Genomic DNA, 25,850 nt, shown 5'->3' with positions numbered 1-25,850 from the left:
CTGATAACATTATCAATTTTATTGTGAAAAAGTCATTGCTTTTCATACACTAAGAACTGTACAATCAATAATTTAAAAAAAAATTGTTTTTCGTTGTTGTTGCAAGAACTTCTGATAATTACGCAAGTTATTCAGCAGCTTTTATATTCAACCAAAGGAAAATAGTGTTTACAATTGTGTTCCTACTGCTCCACCAAATCACATTTCCCTTTATCCCATTCGAACAAAACTAAAAGAAACCACCCCTTTGACAACACAAGGAGGGTCCCATCACACCGCCCAACTTAAAAACCATGAGCGTGTTTTTTAAAAATATAATCAGAGGCTTCAGTTACAAAGAGGAAAAACACTTTACAATACAAAAAAAGTTGAAAATGGAACCTTCTAACTAAGTCACAGAATTGCTTTGCACTATATGATGTGCATATAACAGAGAAGAACAACCATTGCTCTCAGGTGAGAGGGTTAAACTAATACCTACAGGTGCCCAAAAAGGAATAAAACAACACTTCTTTGTAGTATTTCTATTACCACAACCTTTTGGGATTCAAAGATTAAGAGGGGGCAATAACACCTTCTGTGGACCCTTTAGTATTTACGTCTCCCAACAGATGGACACCAATACGCACAACTGCTCTAAACACATAGCCAACATGTGCCAGGCTCATTCTGTCAGCTATAGCGACTGCAAATAGCTTACAGGTCAAACACTGAGAGCTCACAGCCCTCTGGGGAAGTTTAAAGGCCCCCTGCTGGCAGCCCGTCGCTCAGCCTGGTTTAAACAGGCTTCATTGGGCAGGTCTGCCGCTGGAGGCCAGGGCTCATCCCTGAGATGAAGGGGGTGGAGGAGAGGGGGGGGGGGGACCGTTGGGAGGTTTGATGAAATGAAGAGCATCCATTATTCAACAACTACGGCTCATCAGACCTGGGAGAAATGCGTTGGGAGAAGCGAAAGGAAGTGCTGTAGATTCCACTTGTTTTGTTTGTGCTTGATATTTAGAAGCAAGCTTGAATGGGTTTATTATCCTTCATTCTGACATTCGTCTATAGAGAAACCATGCTGTATATGCAGATTAAAAGGGCTTCGAGCAAAAACCTGACTTTTAAACTCATGCTACAACACTGAAAACTGGTAGAACACATGGACTTTGAAATCATCGCGCATTTTAGCCGGAAAAGGGTGGAAACGGAAAGTACTTAAATGTGTGGGTTTGAGTGAGAAAATCGGGCTGCAAGGCAGTTGTGGTATTGAATTCTGGACATGAGAAGAGAGGTAATTACAGTATAAGCTTAAAACTATCGTAAATATGACAAATAATCCCATAAGACATGCAGGAAAAAGCAAATAAGAGAAAGCAAGGAGAAGCTGAGAGTAAACAAAAGACAAAAAAAGCCTTTGCCAATACTGTCCCCTGAGGAGAAATTTCCTGTAATCCGCGTTTAAGGAGAAGACAGTTCTGACCCAACAACACCACTTTCTGGATCTTCAGCGAGGAAAGATTGTGAACAGAAGGTGCCAGGAAATGCTTGTGCCGTCGCTCTCAGCCTAGTGGTCCCACAGTCCACATTCAACAACACAGTCATTGTGCAAATGACCAGCAAATTCAGAGACCACCAATTTGCAGTGCAAATCACATTTTTAATACATCAGTTCATACGTAAGCACTACATGTCATTTCGCATCAGCCCTCTCTCATTGTTGGCAAGCATGCAAGACCATGTGACCGAGGTACTTCAGTTTTTGCAGAGAGAACAGGCCCCTACAATGAGCAAAAAAAGAGGAACACCATACGCAGAGCACTGAGGATAATTTGTATGAGCAAATGAGAACACAACAAAAGCGTATTATAAGCCCATAAAGCAACTTCAAAACAAGGCCTCTCAGCCAATGCAGGGTTATGAACTCTCCAGCAGAGGGCGCTAGCGCGATAGGAATCATGCTGTCGGTGGTCACTGCAACAAAATCAGAGTCCGACGAAGGGTTTGTTTTTATTCACGACCTGTGAGTGAGGAATCAAACTGTACTGCAGCAATGTGAGGGGACAAATGTAGCCGTCTGTAGCGGCAGGAAGTGTTTGTTCACATCCTGCTCTCCCCACACCGGGAGGTGCCACACCTCTGTCGCATCATCGGCCCAGCCCCGTGTCGGTTTCCTTGCGTGTTTGTCCGTGTGCACCTGAGTGTTATGTAAGGGAAGGGAAGGGGGTGGCCCCGCCCCTGTGCCCGGAGGCTAGGAGATCTTACAGTTGTTCCTGGTGCAGTTCTGTGGCGGACTCTGGGGCGGCCGGATGGATTTTGAGCGTTTGAGGCTGTTGCCTTTGCTGCCTCCGGCAGCGTTGGCTAGTGAGTAGGACCGTCCGTGCATCATGACAGCGTTCATGCCGTTCGCCATGGAGAATGACTTCAGATGGCTCTTGATGGCCACAGGAAGCGGCAGCTTATCGATTAGGTGCACAGGGGTGCAGGACACAATGGCACGGCAGCACAAGTCCTGCAGACTGAAAACTGCAACGAAACAGACAAAACACACACACTTGAGTTACAAGACAAAGGCGATCAGAACAAACCTGAACAGTTACATAATCCAACCATAAAAACTAAAGAAATAAGCATGTGATACTCCAGGGATTCAACAGTAGCTGCCTCCATGCATCTGCACGCTGAGATCATTTTATATTCTCTTTACAAAAGTAATGAGAATGTTTTAAATTATTCAACATTCCCTCAGCAGATGTTAACACGCTCCCTGCATTTCTGTTCAGATGGAGTCGAATGCAAATGAGATTCACATGGGAAGCCTGACATGGGAATATTGGTTAACTGTGTTAGAATGTGATCTACAAGGAAAAACCTCTGGGAAGGACGTCTGGTATGTTTAGCAACAAAAAAAACCGGCATGGTGCTGTTAGCAAGCCTTCAACAATAATATAGTTCAAAAGTTTGGGGTCAGTACTGTTGACTCTCAAACACTCTCAAAGTACACTCTCAAAGGATTTGTTTGATCAAAAGTACAGTAAAAAAAAAAATAACATTGTGAATTATTATTACAATTAACATTTTAAAATGCAATTTAAATATATTAAAAAGTAATTTATTCTTGGCACATAGTCTTTCAGAAATCATTCTAATATGCCGAATTGGTGCTCAAGAAACATTTCATATCAATTATAAAAAGTTGTGTTGCTTAATAACTTGTGGGTTCTTTGAACCGAAAGCTCAAAAAACATTTTTTGCAATAGAAATCTTCTGTAACTTCTGTATTATAAATACCTGAAACTTTTGATCAATTTCAATTGCCATTGCTGAATAAAAGTATACATTTCTTTCAAAAAAACTAAATCTTACAGACCCTAAATCTTTGAACAGAATAAAATAGAATAGAATAGGAGAGCAATAAAGAGTGTAAATCTCTGGCATTTTGAAAGGCGCGTTGAAAGCGCTTCCCGTTCTCAGAACTGCAGGACGCTGCTTCTGCTAAACAGCTCATCTGAGGCACTGTGAGGTCTCATGGGAAAATCCCACATAATAGTGGAAACAGACAGAGAAAGAAGTGCTTCACTGAAAGCCTTCTGCCTCTAATTATGAGGCTCTGGACGACATACAGTGTGGTTTTCTATGCTAATGGAAAGCTATGCTGATCATGCCAGTCTTCCTGCATCACCCAGAAGGCTGAAACCAAAGATTTCCACTCTATTTGTGGGATTACGATCTAAAATAGCAGAAAGAATGGACTTTTTGGCCACTTTTTTTTATTGATTTCAAAGTGTATCATCGGTCTATTAAAGAACACATGCTTGAGGAAGACTCACCTCTGTTAGGCCTCCAGAACTTCTCCATGCCATGCCTCATCAGCACGATGCGCGACAGCTCTGTAAACGACTCGATGACGTTGAAGTTGCAGAGAGGGCTCACTTCGAAAAACGTCATGCCGTTCTTTTCTGCGTATGCCCGTGCCTGTTCTGTGGGGACCTGTCGCTTGAACGCCAGGTGCAGCCGGTTACCCACAAGAATACGGGGTACACCAGGTGCGTGCTGAGGAAAGACAAAGAAACAAGAAAGTGGGTTACAAAAGGGGGATGGGAAGACCGGAGGGATGAGAACGAGGGAGATACACAGTTCTGTCAGGCTGAGTGAATCTCAAACAGTGTCACAGCTGGCCTGTCTCATTTATTTATTCAATGAGGCCTGTCATATCTGTGCCTTTCTCGAGTCCACAGAGAAAAGAGCACTCACCCATCTCTAGGAGCTGTACGGAGCAGCCGCAAGTGGGTTCAAATAAAATCACAGTCAAGTCTCAAATCATATTCTTTGGATATTGAATATTTATGCTCTTTCCTTTAATCAGTGAAAACACTAATAATTTAATAACAGTTCAATGTAATCTTTAGCAAATTGTAAAGGAAATCTAAAAAAAATAAAATTCATTGTGTTTTCATACTGTGCATTACAATGTGGCCTAAATTTATTTTTACATTTAAAACAAAATGATTGATTTTACTTTTTAGGACTTAATTTTAAATTGTATCATATTATGTATTAGTAATATATGGTTTAATTTTTAATGACGAATTCTGATGATTTTTTACTGATGAATACATATTAATAATGTTACATTATTGGCAGCAATAAAACATAAAAATGTATACACTAGTAATATACATGGAAAAATATATCTACACTACCAATACTATCAATGCAGCACAGCTGTTTTCAACACTGATAATAATATGAAATGTTTCTTGAGCAGCAAATCAGTGTATTAGAATGACTTCTGACAGATCATGTGACACTGAAGAGCCTTTTTTTTTTGAGTAGCTTTACCATCACAGGAATAAATTACATGTTAAAATAAATTAACTATTTTAAATTGTAATAATTTCACACAAAAAACACAATATTACTGTTTTTTTCTGTATTTCTGATCAAACAAACATGGTGAACATAAGGTGAACATAAGAGACTTTCATAAACATTGAAAAAAATATTTCCAACGTCAAACTTCTGAATGGTAGTGTAAATATTTTGTGAACATAACTATAAACCTAAAATGTCTCAACCTTAGATTACAAAAGGTTTATTAACTGACTGCCAGAGACCTTTAAAGTTTCCTCCCAACACTAATTTGAAGCTTACTGAGCAAAGCACTGCACCATGCACCCTTCCGAAGCTCAGTAAGGTCAAAGCTCATTCTGTAATGAAATGACTCACTGTGAATCATCAGCTTAAGTCTGACTCAAGTAAATGCGGCAAAGTCAAAGCAGAGCCTCAAGTATTCTAATATTTACCAAAGCAGGTCAAAAGTCCTCAAGTTTAAATCTCTGCTGCCAACTAATACAACACGCTCCCTCTTTCCGTCATATGTGCGGTTTGTGCTTTCTGCAGCTCTTTGTGTGAAGAAATCTTCAGCCATGCAACAAACACACACTCCCCAAGCACAGATATCCACTTAAATATACACAAGAACATACAATTCTCAAACAAGGAAGGAAGGAAGAGACCGTAACAGAGTAGCCTAAAAGGAAGGGGGCTATAGTAAGAGAGGACATCCTCTCTTGATATCAAACACAGCAGCAGGAACGGGGAGGAACGGGGAGGAAAGGAAAGGAAAGGAGAGTCACAGTGACACTGTATGCTACGAGTCTGGGTTCAACTTTCTGTAATTCTGAACAATATTCTTTTATGAATACACAAATGTGCATAATATACACATACATGCAGTAAAGCAGGGACATCTATGTATCTATTAGTCTCAAGCTTATAGCCCACAGGGCTATGGGTATATTACTGGCCTCACTTCCTGTTATCATAAGGAGCAGCTTAATTTTACCTCATCAATCTCCCTGATCCAGCGGTCTATCCCGTCAAACGACCAGCGGTTGGTGATGTCATACACCAACAGGATCCCCTGTAGAGGACAAACAAACATGTATTGTTAGTCAGTATCCTGTTCATGCAGTGAAGAGGGACGTTAACAGCACTTACAGGACATGAACTGCACTCCGCAAAACCATTTCAACATACTCCAAGACCACTAGTGATTTTTTTCTCGTTGAACCAAATAACATTTTACCATAAACATTTCGGTATATCCTTGTTGGTTATGTAAACATTACGTCATATTTGTCCATTTTTGCCTTCAGCAAAGCACTTAGTACAACGTCAATACTCCGAGCAAGAACAAACAGTGACGCTCGAACACTAAAAATGCTTTTACCTGCGCTCCCCTGGAGTATGACCTGAAAATGGTGCAGAACCTTCCTTGTCCTGAAGTGTCCCTGGAAGAAAACAAAGACAAGTCAGGACAAAATCACAGAGCAAACAGCCGGTACATACTACATCAGTTAAGCTTGACACATGAGCTTTGTTTCAAAACACTGTGAGCTTCTTTCATAGAATTTTAAGGCATCATGAATGCATTTATAATGTGAAAGCTGTTCCAAAAGGTGGGCATCAAAATTATGCTGTCTTCTTTTGGCCACAATTAATTCCTTGGCAAAGAAGGCAATACCAGAATGCACTGGGACAAACTTATATAAAAATAATTATTTGTGTGCTATCCATTTCCTATGCTTTTAAGAGCATTGCATTAACTTAATAACAAGCTAACTTCAAGCTAATGCACCATGCTTCAGCACTATATACGTAGCACTGAGAGTTTCTGCCTATGAAAAGCGTTCCAAATCGGTCGCTTAAGAGGTTCTATTTCAGTTACAATGCTCCCTTAAAAGGCAGCAGTCTATGTAGGCAGTAAATAGATGGGCGGCTCACTATATTTTGGAACAAAGCTATGTGTTTGAAATCGACACTGTTTTGGACGCTGAGCTTAGAGTTAACCCAAATACAAGATGACTCAGGCACTTGTGTTGGCGTCACGGGCTAGAAAAACGAGTTTTCCACTGTGGCACGTCCGCACCCAAATAACCTTTCCAGCTGCCTACACTCTCTATCAGTGAAAACTTTCTCACACAGTTAAGCTGGCTGTAATGGGGTGGAAAGTGTTAAATAAATCTGCATAAAAAAAGTCCAAATGGCAGCTGCTTTTTTGAAGTTGTGGGGCTGAACCCACTCTTGGGAAAGCTGTTCAATGCTGCACTTCCACATTCACATCAGAGAGCTCATCAGATATACCTGGGATCTCTGAAACGTGCATTAGCAAAGACAGATGTAGGTGGAGATTAAAGCCCTGTGGAGTGGCTCTATAAGGAATATGCACTAAGAAGCCCAATTACTATAAAGCATTACATTATATACAGCCCAGCACATTACAGCGGACCATGGGAATTCCTCAAGGGTTTTGAGAATTGCTCCTCAGGCACTTACCACACTGTGTGTTAACGCTAATGAGCTTGTTGTTTGTCTTCATAATGTGTAATTCTGCTGTCTTATACTCCAATGCCTCCCTGATTAGGTAACTTTTCTTTCTCTCTGGGGAAGTGGCTAAATGCTTTTATGGATGTATAACAGAAAGTGGGCTCGAGATTTCTTTTCCTCCTTCAGATAATGGATGGTTTACTTGATTTATGAGCTCTTGCAATTATGTATTTAATGTACATTTATACATAAAACATATATGTGTGTGTAACAATATCAAATACGATACGATAATATCGCGAAATGAAGTCCACGATACAATGTTTACGATACACGATACAATCCAAATGTTTGAATTTGGACTGCGTTTAAACCGCTAGCTGTCTGTCAGCAATTCATACTGCACTTTTATTTTGACGTAAACAGCAGCTTTAGTGAAAACATGCTTATAAAAATGCGTCTCACTGTAAATCTAGTGAAATGGCGTGAAAATAAAGCCTAACTGGTGGCTCTAGCATTCCCAAACGCACGCTAAACTCACAGCACGTGCAATAAACGAGTTCACTGCATTCATTCACTGTGAACTGAGCCATTCTGAGGCGCGGAAAAGACCGGATCACAAGCTGATCGCCTCAACAATGTGTGCACTTCGCTTCGAAACACACAGCGAAAACAGACTTGATGAAGGGATTAAGCCATATTGTGCTTTCAGTTCTAGTTAGTTTGGCAGATACTGTGCCAAAGCATAATGACCCAAAACAAAACGCAGCGCAGAGCATGACGGAACGCAACCAGCCCTTCCTGTTTACTACTACTTATAGCACGAAATACATATGAATACAATAGAATATAGATACATAAAGTATGTAGAAAGAAACAGTACAACTTTTTAATATGTATCATGTCCCATGCAATCAGTGTTTCAACTGGAAAAAAGGTCAATAAACCAGTTGTGAACAATATGCCACATTTACCTCAGAAAAGTCATTCGGCGTTAATAGCTCATCAGTTTGTGAGAAAAATGTCTAGAGTCTAGAGAAGAGCATTTTGCTTAATATATGCACTATATTAGCCTATGTATTCATTATATTTTGCTTAAACTGAAAGTGATGTCTTAAGTTTATATAATTCTGTTATGATAAGCTATTACAGCCACTGTGTAAATTATATTAACAACAACAAACTGGAGATGTGATGCACTTACCAAAGCTCTAGTTTCACTCTCCGCCCATCCAACAGGATCGTGGTGGTCTTATAGTCGATTCCTGCAAAATGAGAAACAGAGAACACTTAGATTAGACACGTACCTGTCTGTCTGCCATCAGATATCACACAAGGTTGTCTACTGAAAAGAAAATACTCTAGACAGGATCGGGAACTCGAAAAGCTTCGGCCGTCAGCGTGATTGCATTTGGTGTACTACCTAATTTAATTCTCAGCCAATTCTTCCTTTCATTAGAAGGCACTAAAGCTGAAATGACTATCTTGATAGTGACTGTGCACATTCAGTGGAAAGCTTGACAGCTGCAACCAATCTGCTGTTACCTAATGCTATCATAGCTGAAATGTGACCAGGACGCTTCCCATAAGGCGATTACCTTGACTGCTTATCTGCATTTATCATTCATAAAAGAAAAAAATGAACACAGTATGGGCTCCATCAACCGAATGGCAATATCTGCATTTTTGGGCACTTCACAGCAGGTCAGCATTCAAGCCTGTTTTGCATTTTAATAGACAGCTCTGTCTCTAACAAAGGCTCACTGCATCTCTTTTCAAACAGGCCAGTGCCTGTAATAAACCATGCCAAAAGCGCTTGTCTCAATGGATCATCTTTTTGCACACTTGAAAAATGTGATCATGTTGTCGTAATGCTGACAACATGGACATGGACTTGTCCCCAACCTGGAGTTGTCAGGAGAGTTTATTCATCATAATAAGAGTGGTTTTGGCCATTGCTTCCTCTGGTACATCAGTTCTAAAAAGGAAATCAACTTTGTTCCTCTCTGATTAGAGGCAAAAACAAAGTCGCACCCTTCTGTCATCTATTCCACTTTGATATCTGCTGTTTACTTCCTGCAAAGTCATAAAAGAGGGGACACAGCAGAGTAGGGCTGCATGAATTAGGGAAGAAAACTAAAATCGCAATATTTATCATAAAAATAACTTGAAAATCAATGTGGTTAGAATATTGTTACTGACTTACAAAATTACTAATGTTACTAACTGACTTCCAAAAAAACCGACTTCCAAAATAGACTTACTGTCTATTTTGTACATTGTCTATTTTATTTGTATATTATTATTTTTATTATCTGTATCTTCTCGTCACTGTCGTTCTGTAGAGCCTTCACTAAAACAAATTCCTCGTATGTGTAAATATACCTGGCAAAAAAGCTCATTCTGATTTAAATTATTTATTCACTTTTTAATGCCATGCCAGCATCAAGGCTATTTTCATGGCGATCTCTGAAGAAATTATACAAGGTATACAATTAACAAAAGACATTTCAGATAGAGATGCACCAATTGCAATTTTCTTGGCCGATTCCGATTTCCGAAATAACGATGTTTGCCCATTTCCAATTTTCTTTCTATGAACTATAATTGACAGCATATACAAACAAAAATATATGCAAATTTCAATGCCAAAATTATTTACTACATTAATAATTTCTTTTAACATTACAATTCCCCCAATCTGAACTAAATTACAGATTTTCTCTCACTTAAACAACTCTCAAAATAAAGTGCTCTGTGACTGGAAAGAGGAAGTAGTTGTTAACTTAAAATGAGTTGCTGTATGTAACAAAACAGATGTCATTTCCCACTAGGTTTATAACTGGTTTTCCCCTAACCTTATTAAATGTCATCTTTCACATCAAATTCTTACTTTGTTTCAATTAATTCAGTTAGCATAATAAGAAACTGTAGAGTTGTTACCATTCAAATGAAATTAGTATTAACAAACTGTTATCTTTCCATTGCTGAGGAAACAGAAGCTGCATCTGAAGTGGCAGTTGGATGCATTTACACAGACAGTTTAATGAAGCTGAGGTGCCATAAATGCATTTACACGGCAAAATTTCAAATGCATAAATAATTTTATAAGATTAATGGTTTACATATTTTTATACATAAAAATAAATGTTGAAAAAATGCAATGATACTTAATCAAAAATATGACTAAACCACCAGTTGGTGGCGGCAAGTGTCTGTTTTAATGAGCGAGTCATTTATTCATTCATTCAACCGATTCATTCAATGGCTGATTCGTTCAGAAAAGAGGCAAGTGACTGTCCTTATGAATGGGCCACTGAATCATTGACTCACTCGATTCGTTCAAAAAAGTGGATTCATTCAGTAACGAAACACTGCTGTGTGTTGCTTGGAGACAAAACAATTCTTCTGTGGCTTTGATCGGAACCATTTTCGTCAGCGAAATTGAGCAAAAACAGTCAATATTTAAGTCACTTAATTTTAACTTATAATACTATTGTATAAAATCAGTGTCACATTACAATCATGTTGATATTGATATGCAGGGAAACATCATGGACGTATAATGTTGCTTATCTAAATCATATTTCGTAAATATCTTTTTTTTTTGCATCTATAAATTTCTGTGAGTTACTTTGTGTGTGCTGTCTCTCTCACACTCACGCAGGCTGTGCAAGCCTCATCTGGCACGACATAAATGCATTAATCAGTCGCCGTTTACACTGAATGCAATTAAAATGAGAATCATTCTCACGCGAAGCAACGTGTTTACATGCGGCTGTGAGTGTGCGCGTGGCTGTGACGTCATTGCCTATGCCACTGGCAAAAAAAGGATCGGCTTGGAATCGGCAAGACGTGAGACTGACCAGCTGGACACGTGAAAAATCTCTGGACACTCTGAAACAGAACATGTCTGAAGGAGGTCTCCTCTCACGCTAAGCTACACAGGCAGCGTAAGATCTCCTGACAAGACGAATGTCAGCTGCTTCTGAGCCCACAGACTTCTTCAGTCCTCCATTATTAAACATCTACAAGAGAATGTAACAAGAGGGAAAATGGCTCGCACTTAAAAAACCACTTGGGCTGATTTCCTGCTGCTCTCCATTCTGCAAAAGCTTTGCTCTTAAGCAGGGCAGCACAAAAAACCAAAAGGAGCATCACACTTCCTTCCTCTAGCATCCCTCCTCCTTCGTTCTGGGTAATTGTATGGGCAGATGGCTCGGCTACGCGGCCTCACAAGGGCAGTACGATGTAATTATCATCTCAGGTTCCAGCTCGGGCCACAGGCCAAGACTTCCCAGCCACGCTGAGCAAAGACAGCCTGAAGAGACTAGTTTTGAGGAAGAGCCTGGAAGGAAAAGATCCAGCAGGACTTGAGTACACCTGAGAGGGACCAAGTGGACAGGGACATGTGTGGGCATGTTTAAATGTGCAATAGGTGATTGTCTTCAGAAACATTTTTTGTTATGCTGGTTGAAAGTCTCTTCACATCCCGATGGCAATCATTAATTTAAGTGGTCTAAATGTATTTATATGCATTAAATATACTGTGGAAGGCGTAGGACCAAGAAATGTTCATCCAATCAAAACGCTCGTTCCGAGCATTTTTATTGGCTTTCCTACCTGCCTGTCAACATATGTATTTGCATACCTCTGCTCACCCGGTTTGCGCAGACAGGATATGTCATCAGCGCGTTCACGTACGCTACGCAGACAGAGCGAGAATGGCAGACAAACATCAACAACCTGATCTTCCTTCCTGATATTGTAGTACTTTTAGTAACTGTACATTTAGTCATTTAGCAGATGCTTTTATCCAAAGCGCCTTACAAATAAGGACAACAGAAGCTATCAAAACCAACAAAAGAGCAACAATATGCAAGCGCTATGACAAGTCTCAGTTAGCCTAACGCAGTACACGTAGCAATTTTTTTTTTTTTTAATGAAAGAAAACAAGTAGAACAGAAAAAACTAAATTAAGTCAGTGTTAGAGGGTCAGACAGATACAAAGAAGATTAATAGATCAAATAGAATTAGAATTGAGAGTGTTAGAGTTAGAGGGTCAAATAAAGATGGAAGAGATGTGTTTCTTGCCGTTTCTTTAGGACTCCGCTGATCGGATTGAGTTGGGCAGGTCATTCCACCAGGAGGGAACAGTTAATGAAAAAGTCCATGAAAGTGATTTTGTGCCTCTTTGGGATGGTACAATAATGTGTCACTCACTTGCAGGACGCAAGCTTCTAGAGGGCACATAGGTCTGTGGCGGTTTTGTAGGCAAACATTAATGCCTCGAATTTTACACGAGCAGCTATTGGTAGCCAGGAACTAGTTTGATGGAACTGGCTGGAAGACCTGCCAAGAGAGCATTGCAATAGTCCAGCCTGGACAGAACAAGAGCTTGAACAAGGAGTTGTGTTGCATGTTCTGAAAGAAAGGGCCTGATCTTCTATACTGTACACTGTACTATAAAGTTTTCTCACTAGTGAATAACACGATGTATTGTAGTAATGTTGTCTCTGATTGTCTGGTCTGTGAGCATATATGCGTTCAGGAGGTGTGGCTTTTGACGGCCATTTGCAGGGAGGGTGAGACGTTCACTTTCAGTGCTATCAGGCTAAAGTTAGCATTTTCCAAGATCTCCAACTGCACCTTTAATTTTATTTAAATACCCTATTATCAATGGACAGAGGAAACAAAAAATGTTTTCAATTGGAGAATGTAGCTACGTTGGATTTTTTTCATTGCAGAAGGCCTTTGCTTTCAGAGTATGATGTCTTTGTGTCTCATTGTTAGGCTTATTTATGACATATTTAGATGCTGTGAATTGTAATGTGCCCTGCTACGCTGGTGAGCTAGAACAGTGTGCGTCTGATTTTGAGGGTAATTTCAAAGACTGCGAGCACATGAGAGCAATAAAACGAACATGCCTGAGGCTGAGAAAGGTAGAAAAGCTGGTTTCACTGAGACCATGCATTTCAACAGGAGCTTGTGTGTGTGTTTAAACAGCACACAACATGACTCTGACTTCCATATCTGATCACTACTTTATCATTCATCAGAAGGAGAAGAACTGCGGATGCTCGCTTTTCACTAAAAATTAAACACAATGGGCCTCATTCATGAAGCTTGCGTAACTATATAAGTAAATTCGGAATAATTTGCGCGTAAAACAGACCTTCCCGAAAACTCTCCTCCGGATTCAAAAACGCTTCGACATGTGTATGTTAATGAATTCCAATTATTCATAAATAGGGCGCTCATGCACGCCCATTCACAATTAGCATAATCACAATTAGCATATTTCATTTTTAAAGTCCCCCTGTAGTGAAAATCAAGTTTGTTATGCTGTTTATTTGTCTATGTGGTGTTTTTAATTTGCTTTTAGACAAACCAAGTGCCAATCCATTAATCAACACCACTGCTGAGTATTTACTCCTTAAAACTGTAGTTTCCCGTAGGTTGTCTCAAAAACGCGGTTTGAAACAGCCCTTTTTTTGCTACATCACAAAAATTCAATAACCAATCACATCAAGGGATAGATTCTAGTGAGAAGGCAGCAGGTTAATCCAGTATAAATTATAGAGATCGCATGCAAAATATACCAATAGGATTACCAGCACAAAACCAAAAATAAAATAGTGCAAAAAAACCCCATGAAAGAGTGGTTTAACATTAATTTAGAACCGCTAACTTGAATAATAACCCACGGCAACAGTGTAAAAGTAAACCCACCTCTCCCACACTGGCGTCCACATTTCACGCGCGTATGCTCGCAGGCGTGAATTGGAATCACAAGCTTGGCTGCATTCGAGTCTTCAAGGTATTTTGAGGACAAAACATCGTCAAGTAAGTAACTTTAATGAATGTTACAGTATCCACTCTAGCTGTCTGCTAGTAAAAACACAGATTTATCAGTCATTAGGCTATCTGTGGATCAGGAGGCCCTGACTGAGTGGAGGCGGGGCTAATTTGCATATTCATAGATCCACGTAGAGTAAAAGAAGCAAGGGTGTTGAGTAGAGGTGGGCGATATAACCTCAAAATGATATCACGCTATTTCAAGAATATTTGCAATAATGATATTTATGACGATATGCAAAAAAAATATGGAACAATGCTTTATTGGTGATTGCAGCTGGCAGGCAGCAGCATTTATTAGTGCAAACACAATGAAGGGCAATTTCCATCCTTTTCCAATGAGCTACTGTCATTGATGACAGACTAACTAATTTGAAGTGTAAATCTGTCATAAGGTGGCAGAAGCAGCATTATAGTGCAATTGTAGTGACCAGTGTTGGGCAAGCTACTTTAAAAAAGTAATTAGTTATAGTTAGCAGTTATTTCTCACGAATAGTAACTGAGTTACATCATTATAAAAGTAGCCAATTACCAGGGAAAGTGACTATTGTGTTACTTTTTGTAAAAGAATGTTCAAATGTGTCAAATACCTTGGATGCTTTGTACTTTGATCCCTGGCTAACGAGACAGCGGTGCGAGCTCCTGCAGCGCTGTTTGAATGCAATTCATACGTGTGTTACAAGACATAACGTTCTGCAGTGTATTTAATTGTTTAAGGCCATTTTGCAATTTTAATCATCTTACAGAAACCAGCAACAACCACCCCTTCCTCGTCTCATCGGAGACATGAGATGCAGTACTAAACGGTCTCTTGCTGTCGGTGCTTGTAATGATTTTTGCGTCTTTCTCGGACAGTTTTAAATGCTTCCCTAGTGTAGAGTTGCATTCAAGCTATTTTAAGGCATGCGAAAATTATTTTCACAAGGAAAAAAAAACATTTCAATATGTCATTTTGACGATCAAAGATGACTTTTAAGGGATAACATTTTTGACTACAGGGGGGACTTTAAGAATTTTACCAAATATAAAAAAGCAGTAATATTGACTATTGTTCTATCTATTGTTGTAGGCAGTCGTTGTACAAGTAGTGTGGTTGGTCGCTATTTGTCCCACCCGTCCTCTATTTACGGCTGGGTAAATAGTGACAGTGACAAATGCTGCGTTTTACAGTTATCAACTCAACTACAAAAAAAATTAAAATATTCAAAAAGAGAGCAAGGGCAAATGAGCTTGTAATTATTGACAGTGCATCAAAATTCAGTGTCATCAGTTTGCCAAAAAGAACACAGAACGTTTTACGCAACCTTTACACGTGGTGGGGAGCAGGTGTACATTTCTTTCATGCCAACTAATGGCGCTTTTCCACTGCACGGTACAGTTCACTTTTGGGGGGTTTTCCACTGGATACAGTACCTGTTACTTTTTTTCAGTACCACCTCGGTTAAGGTTCCAAGCGAGCCATACTGTTACCAAAACGTGACGTGTAAACTCTGCTGATCACTGATTGGCCGGAGAGAAGTGTCACTACCTGCGTCACTGAAATTGCGACAAGAAACAACAGACACGCTAGATTTAAATCAGCACAGCCAGCGAATTATATTTTATAATTATATTTTAACAGCCAAAAAATGGCTGTTTCGTTGTCTTGAGGAAGTACAGACATTCCTCTCGTTGATGGTGAAGTGCGGATCCAGCGAGAGCTTGGAGCAATGCGGAATGAAAACGTTTTTCAGGAGTCACGGCAGTAGAGGCGACGCAACTATAACAACATGTGAATAATCCCGTCCACTCTAAAGCAGTACTAAACTGCAGTGGAAAAGTGAGCCGAGCCGAACCATACTGAGCCGTACCAAGCCGAGTCGTACCATGCAGTGGAAAAGCGCATTCATTTTCATGAATTCGAAAGTTTACGCTTTACGAGCAATTTACACAAAAATTCTGCTCATGTTTCATGAATGAGGCCCAATAAGTAGAGGCGTCGCCTCTACTGCCGTGACTCCTGAAAAACGTTTTCATTCCGCATTGCTCCAAGCTCTCACTGGATCCACACTTCACCATCAACGAGATGAATGTCTGTACTTCAAGACAACGAATGTCATGATGTCTTTTTGAGGGTTTTTGCTCAAAATAACTCTGAGGTTTAACTGCAAGGCTAAGAGTGCAAGGCTAAGAATTTAGGCCTCATTTTGGTTAAAGTACTAATGGAAACTTTGACTATAACTACAACAAGGGGAAAAGTCTATAGCAGTGGTTTTGTACCAGGACTAGGGCAGTGCTACATATTTTCAAAATGGACTGGTCAACTAATTGGTCTTAAAAGAATAGTTCAAACAATAATTAAAATCATGTCATCATTTATTCTTCGTGTTGCTCCAAACCTGTATGACTGTCTTTCTTCTGGACAAAAATAAGATAATTTGAATGTTGTCTTCCACTGTGTGGACAAAAAAAAAAAAACTTATGTTCCACAGATAACAGAAAGTCATACAGGTTTGGAATGAGGATAAGAAAATGATGACAATTCTCATTTTTGGCTGAATTATCCCTTTAAGGAAGCCCTTTATTAGCAGTCTGATATCAAGTTGATTGCTATTAGACATGTTTCTTAAAGGGATGCATTGAATTGATGAAAAGTGACAGTAAAGACATTTAAGTTACAAAATATTTCTATTTCAAATAAACATTGTTCTTTTGACCTTTCTATTCAAAGAATCCTGAAAAAATGCATCACAGTTTTCACAAAAATCTGTTTTCAACATTAATAATAAGAAATGTTACTTAAACTCCAAATCAGTATATTTTAATATTATAATAGAAATAAATTGCATTTTAAAATATCAATACACAAAACAGTTATTTCAAATTGTAATTAGGGGTGACTCGATACCACTTTTTCAGAACCAATCCTGAACCGATACCAAAAATTCTGAGTATCTGCCGATACCGATATCAATCTGATACCTGGGCAGTTTTTTTTTTTATCAGCGTTGAATTTTTATACCTCAATGTGCGTTGACCTTATCATGACTTTTGTGTTTCACACAATCTACTAAATATAGACAACTTTATTGTAAAGAAAAACAACAAATGAGTGCATATATAATTATAATCTATGACAAAAATACTATTATAAACTAGGTTAGTGGATAATTCAGTAGCAAAAGTTACTTTAGAAAAATCTCTAGTGTGCACAATTTTATAAAAAATCTAAAATTAGTGGGGGGAAAAACTATTTAGTGGGGAACACATAAAAGTAAATAAGTGTAGGACTAAATCTAAAATGATAATGTAAAATGATATACATTGCTCTTTGTATTGATGTAAAATACATTCATGAAAAACAATATATATATATATATAAATAATGTAAAATTAAAAGATATTTCTTTTACATGTATAGCACAGTAATGAGGCAGAAACATATGATAGATAAAACAAAGAGGAAAGGCTATTAATAATCTTTCATTATGCAAAAGTATTATGATACAAAAGGCTCCAAATACAGAGCAGCACAAAGCGCTTATGCGCATCCCGTGCACAGAATGATTGAGTCTCAGCGCACAGCGCTCCGCATAGGAAGGTTCAAAGCACAAAGTGAAGAGATATTAATGTGTAGTGTATTAAATCTGTGCGATAGTTTATTGAGCCTTTTCTTTTAACGGTTTTAAATTTCAGTTACTGTGCTCGTTAAGAACAGTGTTGTGATCTAACAGACACCAACACGATTTGGAAAACAGCACGAAGATAAAGTCCTGCAAGATAAAGTCCTTTTATGCAAAACATCTTTATTTATAGATCAAGTGTAATATTAGGAACATTTAATAATCTTACAGAGAGTTTCATCGTCTTGACTCTAGTAACCAAACGCGGCACACAGTTTGAATGCTGAATGGAGGATGACAGCCGCAGCGGAGAGAAGAGTTTACGTCAACTTGACTTAAATATTCATCTGTACCTCACATTAAACTATGGAACAGCTTCAGAAAACTTAAAATATAATGCACGAAAACTTTATGGAGTTTTAGAATGTGTTTGTGGCTTTTGTGGGGCTTAACAATAACACAATAGTATACATAGAATATAGGATTTGGATCAGTCTCGTCTGACCAATACCCGATCCAGCAGAAAATGCCAGTATCGGAGCGATACTGATACTGAATATCGGCGCGGCGCACCCCTAATTGTAATAACATTCATATTTTACTGTATTTTTAATCAAATAAACACAGCCTTGTCTAGCATGAGACTTTTTAAAAAAAAAAACCATTTAAAAATATTACTAACACCAAACTTTTGATCATTAGTGTATATAAGACATGCAAGGTTCTTGGATGCATAAACATTCAGGCACAGAGCAACAAAAATTAATCTGGAGATGCTTTTTAAAAGTTACTATTTTAACTTGAATTCTTAAAAAAAAAAAAAAAAAAACACTGGGATAAATTCAAAAATGCACATTTCTGAGAAAGTCTAAACAACTAAAATACACTACAAGCATACTAAATAAAGCACAGCCACTGAAGATGTCAAAACACAAGTTATGTAGTTAAGAAAAAAAATAAAATAAGATAAGAAACTAGACAACCTCACTAATCAACTGGCTGTTTGTAGTCAACCACCATGACCCATCCTTAATATTGGACACCAAATGGCTAACGAAAATAATTATGAACCACAAAAATCCATTAATATACTAAATGATCAACATGACATAAGCTGAAATGGAAAAATGTAAATTCCGGTTTCTAATTGTCTCTTTGATGACTTTAAAAGGTTTCATGGTCTTGCCAGCAATAATTAACCAAACAAAGCAAAGAGGATATGGCAAAGTATATACATCTCCTCCTTTTTAAAGGTCAACGCGCCCATTTATTATGCTGTCCTAACAACACACAACTGTTTCCTCGCAGTCCATGACTCAGTCAGAACAGAACAGATATATAAGGAAAGGAAAAGTACTATCTAAAGGAAAAACACTCTCTAGCCATGCTGTTACCACTGTGCTTGTCTGTGCCAAATCCGTCTGCCGATCACTAGCAGCCAACCAGGATGTCTGCATCTGCAACTTTAGACTCTAAATATTTACAGATGTCCACTCAAAGCCAGCGCAAAAACAGATCAATCAGCGTAAACAACCAAAGACCTAATTTATATGAATGCAAACTGCACAATCTAAAACCACTGCATAAGGCAGTTTAACAAGGCTTCTCTGAACTCAAGAAATCAAAAATGAAATTTGTAATCTAGCAGATGCGTTTATCTAAAGCAAGTTACAGTACACTTATTATACGCACAGTCCCCTTGAGGCAAACTGGGGTTAAATGCCCATGACCTTTGGGGTTGCCATTCTAGATCCTTAACACCAACCACATGTCCTCCATAAAAAAAAAATCAAAAAAAAAATCTAAAAGCACTTTTATATAATGAGATTAGGGCTGCAACAACGAATCGATTAAATCGATAAAAATCTATTACTAAAAGCGTTGGCAACGAATTTCATAATCGATTCGTTGTGTCGCGCGACGCGGAGACGTTTGATTATTTAAAAAAAAAAAAAAAACACTTTAGTTGAGCGCGGAGCGGAGTGAACACACTCGTTCTCTCTCGCGCACGGATGCTAGCAGAGTTTGGCGCCTCATAAATAAAAAAAAAACAAAAAAAAAACGAGCGGAGGTAGAGGAAAGATATGGCGGAGGCAGAGAAATCCGTGCGACCCAAGTCATCCAAGGTGTGGGAGCAGGGGCGGCGTTTGCGTATGGCAGAGTATGGCAGTTGCCATACTCTAGCCCAGTCAGGTGCTGTGAAAAATTATCCAAACTTGAGTCGCTTATAATTCGTTTTATTATTTTAAATCAGAGAGTTTTAAAAGTAGTAAACCAATGATAAGCATTAAAATAACTTGTCAGTAAAACTGTAACGCCATTGGATCATCGAGCTCTCAGCTAGACCTCGTAACTTCACCCGCCTCCGTTCAGATTGACGCGCGCACAGCCTGGAGAAGATGAGATCTCTGCTTTTCGCAATGCAAGGGTGAATAAATAATTGGTGTTTGAATAGTACAGCGTTTTCTTTACTCAAACACTATGTCAGTAAAGGATAATGTTTTTGTGTGTTTGAAGAGTGGAGAAGAATTAGTTATTTGCTGTCTATATCGTTTTAAATATCCTGTGCATTATGTGCATAAGCGCTTAATTTGAGATTTTGGCCAAGTGTATTAAACGACAAGAAAAACTAAGCGCTCATATAGCTACAATCAAAGTTATATAACCTGTAAAGGTTGATGAAAGCATAATGCACTTGCTGCTTCAGATAACAGTTACAGCCGTTCTAATGACAGACAAAACACTCAATCTCCCTCATTCTCTGGTCAAAAACATTATTAACTCCATTTGAGCTTGATTTTCATATAATGTTAAATGCAAGTGTCTGATACAATACCAACGCTAACGAACCCCAAAAGTCTATATATTTGGCAGATGTAAAGCATACATGTGTATGTTTTTTGTGTTAGTCCATTTTTATTTTATTTTATTATTATTATTATAACAGCTCAGGGATGTTCAAGGAGCAACATGTTTGTGCACTTTCTAAAGATTTTAGTTCTGTTTTTGAATAAAGGGTTGGAAATGAATGCTTTTCTTTTTTTATCCGATTCATCGATTAATCGAAAAAATAATCGACAGATTAATCGATTATTAAAATAATCGTTAGTTGCAGCCCTAAATGAGATGAAGTTTAAACCAAACAGGAAGCTTTTCTATTCATCAGGATTTAATATTCCACCTTGCACATCGCAAATTCCTCTACACACCCTATGTATAATTCATTTTAAAAAAAGCCTTTCAACATTTAAACCATCTGAGCACGTCATGACAGCATCTCCCTCAGGGAAATGTATATGCCTGCAGCGTAATTCACCATCGCCGAATCCACGGACAGATCGTGGAGCCATCTGTGTTGATTCTGAGTGATGGTACAAGGCAACTCATTTGAAGCTAGACCAGCAAGCTCCCCAAGGAGATCTCAGAGAAGAGCCATCACTGTGAGATCTCTCACACCCATAAAACACACACTGTTCCCTAATAGCTTCAACCGACAACATAAACAGCAGCCCATATGTATGAAAAGGGACAGAACAAGAGCAACCCAGCTCCTGTTCGCCTGCACACATGAGGCTCATTTGGATATGAAAGGCATATCGGTCTATAATTGGTCTATCACCTCACTGGCTTCAGCCTAATGACAGAGCGTGGATGATCTCATTACAGCAAATGGAAAGCTGTGAAAGAAATCAAATCAAAAGAAGCTTGTGCTTAACCGGTCTTGACGGTGTGCTGTACGGACTTGTTCAAAGAAAACAGAAATACAAACACACTTCACACTTCTTAGTTATATTTACATTGTGTGTCTCGTATCCTGAGGGAGATCTCTGCACCGGAACACTCACCAAAAACATCTTGTACAGTCTTGATTAATAAATAAAAGAGTGACTAATAAATAAAAGTAAATCAATACTGACTTTATGACCAATAATAATATATATTATTTTTGATAGTGTCTTAGAACTACTGATAACGGGTTTGACCAATATTCATTTCACACTTTTTAAAGTTAAAAAGTTACCTAAAGAAAATAAAAAGGTACCATTTGAATAAGGGAGCATCTAATAACAGCAAGCATTCAGCTGTGCATTAACTTTATGTTTTATAATGATTATAACTGGATAATTACTCAACTCTTTAAATAACAGTCATTCATTCTCAAGCAAGACACAATATCAATTATTGCGCACTTATCAGTCATAAAAAAACAATATGGGTTAATCCAATCATTATTTTTAAGTGTCCAATACGCAAAATGTGGACCTGATTTTAATGATTTAATACTTTTTACACAATAATAATTTACTGATCGTTGTACTACAACAATCATATGCATTATAAATATTTTATTACTAATAATATCGGATTTATTTGTGTGCTATTATATTTATGCAAAGTTGATTTGCATAAATCATTGCTTGAAAATGAATAGCTAGTAATTAAAAAGTTCACCCCAATTAAACTGAAGTTGGGTAATATTGTTTAAAAATATTGTTCAAACCGATTATCGGATCTCTTCCAACAAACATGAAGTGTATATCATACAATCACTGAGCAGAAAAACGTGCAGCTTTTATATAACCATCTAAATGGGCAAAAGTGAACATTACACAATCCTGCAAAAGATAAATAGAATAATAAACTGTGTTTCCTCCTCCTGTAAGTCACTGACTTCAACAATATGGCACCCGCAGAATGACTCGCCATATTCAAAAGAACAATATTGACCATGTTAGTTGGTAAACCTGTTAAAATCACGATTATATGAATGGCTCACGGAGCGCTGGCCTTGCTGTGAGATTATTCTGGCTGAAGGATGTGTTACTCGCAGTCTGCGTGAAGAAGTGTGGGAAGTGTTAACTAACTCACCGCTGCTGTAGGCATATGGAGACTCAGCAGATCCGTCTTGAAGGCTGTCCAGGATCTCTCCTTTTCCCACATCGCTATCTCCCACTAGGAGAAACTTGAGCAGGTAGTCGTAGCTCTTCACAGGGCTGCCCTGGGTGCCCATGATTGCTCACATCAGAGCCAGAGTCAGAGTAAAGAACAGGGGACAACTGTGTGTGTCCCTCTCTGAGTCTACGAGTCTCTTGTGTCAGGTCTATCTTTGAAAGGGTGCAGGGCCAAATCTACAGACAGACCAAATCAAACCATTTCCCTCCCTTCCAGTCCAGACACAGAAGTGTTTAGTCTTAAAAATGTCCAGTCGCAGTTCACTCTTCCAGTCTTAAAATAATATCAGCGTAGAACTGCTTCAATGGCTGGCAAACTGAACAGCTAGATTGTTTACATTTCTTCACACGAGCTCAAATCATCGTTAATTATACAAAATGAAAAAAACACACGTAAAAAAAAAAAACGTTTACAAAGACATATATCTCATCATGGCAAGTTTTTGCTATGATAGAAAAGCAATTGAGCTATCCAGCTAGTGCATTGTTAGCATGCGCCTGCCAAACTGTCAACACAAAGAAATAATCTCATTACAATTTTATCTAGTAACCACCTGCACGGTTATGTCAATATTACTAAGAAGAATGTATATTTGTTATCGTAAAACTAATTAAAACCCAATTAAGATGAGCCGTTGTTCAGATGTAGTAACACAGCATCGGCTAACGCTACTAGCTATGAGCCTAGCGAGTCAACAACAGGCGCACAACATTGATTTTATACCATAATTCTGTGCTCCAGCATAAACTCCTCACGATTACAATATATTCCTGTTGAAATGTGAGAAAGAAACGTTAGGCTGACAAAATTAAGGATATCCACAGTCGCGCTTGAGTTAGCTTGAGCAGCCGATGCTAGCGCGCCTGGCAGAAATCATGGCTCCTTTTCTGTTTTCCTGTGAATAACAAATAGATGGATGAAGGTTCACGCGTCTCGTCTCGGGATCTGTGCGCGTTATCAGGCGGCTCTGGGGCGAGGCGTGGAAGGTGAGGGATTATTAAACGATAATCCGAGCCGCTGGATATTATGGCTTGTGCTGTAAATGCTCTCGGATATCCAAATATGTCCCATGTTCTCTCACACAGGAGAGATCACACACACTGTCACGCTGAGCTTTCACCTCTGCGCTCTGACTCTGACTGACTGTACCTCCCCCTACCTACACGCACGCGCGCGCGCGCGCACACACACACACACGGAGAGGGAGAGAGATTTGGGCATCAAAGTACTGTAGTTATTTTTACTTACATCAATATCAATACACACAATAAAATCACAAACAGATAATAAATGTTACTAATTTAATATATATATAATAATTTAATTATTTGTATAAAAGTAATATAAACTAATACACTTAAATTATAATGAATAAATAAACACAGTATAATATAAGTATAATTAAAGTATTATGATATACAGTAAATTAACTAACTAAATAAATAAATAAAAATGTTACTAATTTAATATAAATCATAAATAAATAAATATTTTTTACTAATTTAATATAAATAATAATTTAATTATTTATATAAAAGTAATATAAACTAATACACTTAAATTATAATAAATAAATAAATAAAAAGTTTACTAATTCAATATAAATCATAATTTAATCATTTATATAGAAGTAATATAAACTAATACACTTAAATTATAATAAATAAATAAACACAGTATAATATAAGTATAATTAAAATATTGTGATATACAGTAAATTAACTAACTAAATAAATAATTTTACTAATTTAATATAAATCATAATTTAATTATTTATATAAAATTAATATAAACTAATACATTTAAATTATAATAAATAAATAAACAGTATAATATAAGTATAATTAAAAGATTGTGATATACAGTAAATTAATTAACTAACTAACTAAATAAATAAATAATGTTAATAATTTAATATAAAGCATAATTAAAATATTTTGATTTAAACTATTTTGAAAGAATAATTAAAATATTTATATAAACATAATATAAACTATACTATACTATACTATACTATACTTAAATTATAATATATAAATAAATACAGTATAATATAAGCATAATTAAAATAAATAAATAAATAAACAATGTTAATAATTTAATATAAAGAATATTTTAAATATGAATATAAAAGTAATATAAACTAATACTTAAATTATAATAAATAAATGGATACAGTATAATATAAGTATAATTAAAATATTGTGCTATACAGTAAATTACATAATTAATTAATTAATAAACAATGTTAATAATTTAATATAAAGCATAATTAAAATATTTTGACAAAATGAACATAAGTTAAATAAATAAATAAATACCCACAAACCTTCTAAGGATAAATTGTTTAGAAGAAATTATGATTTGCTCTCAGTGTGTGTATAAAGACAAGTGATGCATATGTCCAACAATCTTTCTTTTATAATTATGTAACTTTTCAAACTGAGGAACAGTTTGGAACAGTAATTCTATTTCTTTTTGTCTGTCTATTGTTAAATATTTTGTATGAGAAACATTCATGTTGTTCCAAACCTGTATGACATTCTTTCTTCCGTGGAACACAAAAGAAAATGCTAGGCTGAATGACAGCTTCAGTCATCCTTCACTTTCACCGTATGGAATATTTTTATGCTGTGAAAGTGAATGGTGACTGAGGCTGTCAGTACCCAATATCCTGAATACATAAGGTGAGTAAATAATGAGTTTTAGGTGAACTATCCCTTTAAATCTATCTTTAAAAAAATCTAAATGTATTGTTTTCACCTTCTGTTTCCAGTACTTATATTACAGGTTGCTGGTTTTGTGGCAGATGCAGGAGGGTTAATGTGTTGGGAACAAGCCAGAGGTCTCTGCACTTTCAGAGATCAAAAGAAGATAATCCCCCTCCCCCTGAATAGATTAAAATGCAAATTGTTGTATGAAGTCTTTGTGTCTGCCCATCGAGATTACAGCTACACGAGGGTCTCAAGGGAGACAAGGGGACATCTGGACCCTGCTTCAAGTTCTATACTAGCCATTAAAAAACATAAACACTCTCCCCCAACACATGCATAATAGCGCTTGTTCTCCTAGGATGAGATATGAGACAGCTGTTTTGAATAGAATTCTGTCAATTTCCATTTTTAC

At 37.5% G+C, this 25,850-nt stretch overlaps 1 protein-coding gene across 1 annotated transcript; it reads right to left on the bottom strand.

Annotated features, from left to right (window-relative positions):
- Window positions 1–34: 34 nt before the first annotated feature.
- Window positions 35–23,881, bottom strand: rab40c (RAB40c, member RAS oncogene family). Its single transcript, XM_058770158.1, has 6 exons — window positions 22,641–23,881; window positions 8,516–8,576; window positions 6,215–6,275; window positions 5,828–5,905; window positions 3,810–4,032; window positions 35–2,505 (listed from the first exon to the last, which is right to left on the bottom strand). The coding sequence occupies exons 1-6, from the start codon at window positions 22,780–22,782 to the stop codon at window positions 2,231–2,233; spliced, it is 840 nt and encodes a 279-aa protein (XP_058626141.1). The 5' UTR covers window positions 22,783–23,881; the 3' UTR covers window positions 35–2,230.
- Between the last annotated feature and the right edge of the window lie 1,969 nt (window positions 23,882–25,850).

The sequence above is a fragment of the Onychostoma macrolepis genome, chromosome 03 (assembly GCF_012432095.1).
Source record: "Onychostoma macrolepis isolate SWU-2019 chromosome 03, ASM1243209v1, whole genome shotgun sequence".
NCBI lineage: Eukaryota > Metazoa > Chordata > Actinopteri > Cypriniformes > Cyprinidae > Onychostoma > Onychostoma macrolepis.
This window is presented reverse-complemented; position numbering and strand designations above follow the sequence as displayed.

Coding starts and splice junctions, on each gene's coding strand:
- rab40c (XM_058770158.1), bottom strand. CDS start 22,782: ATGGGCACCCAGGGCAGCCCTGTGAAGAGCTACGACTACCTGCTCAAG. Junction 6,276..8,515: donor AGAGTGAAACTAGAGCTTTG/GTAAGTGCATCA, acceptor GTTTTCTTCCAG/GGACACTTCAGGACAAGGAA. Junction 4,033..5,827: donor GGATCAGGGAGATTGATGAG/GTAAAATTAAGC, acceptor GTCTTTCCTCAG/CACGCACCTGGTGTACCCCG.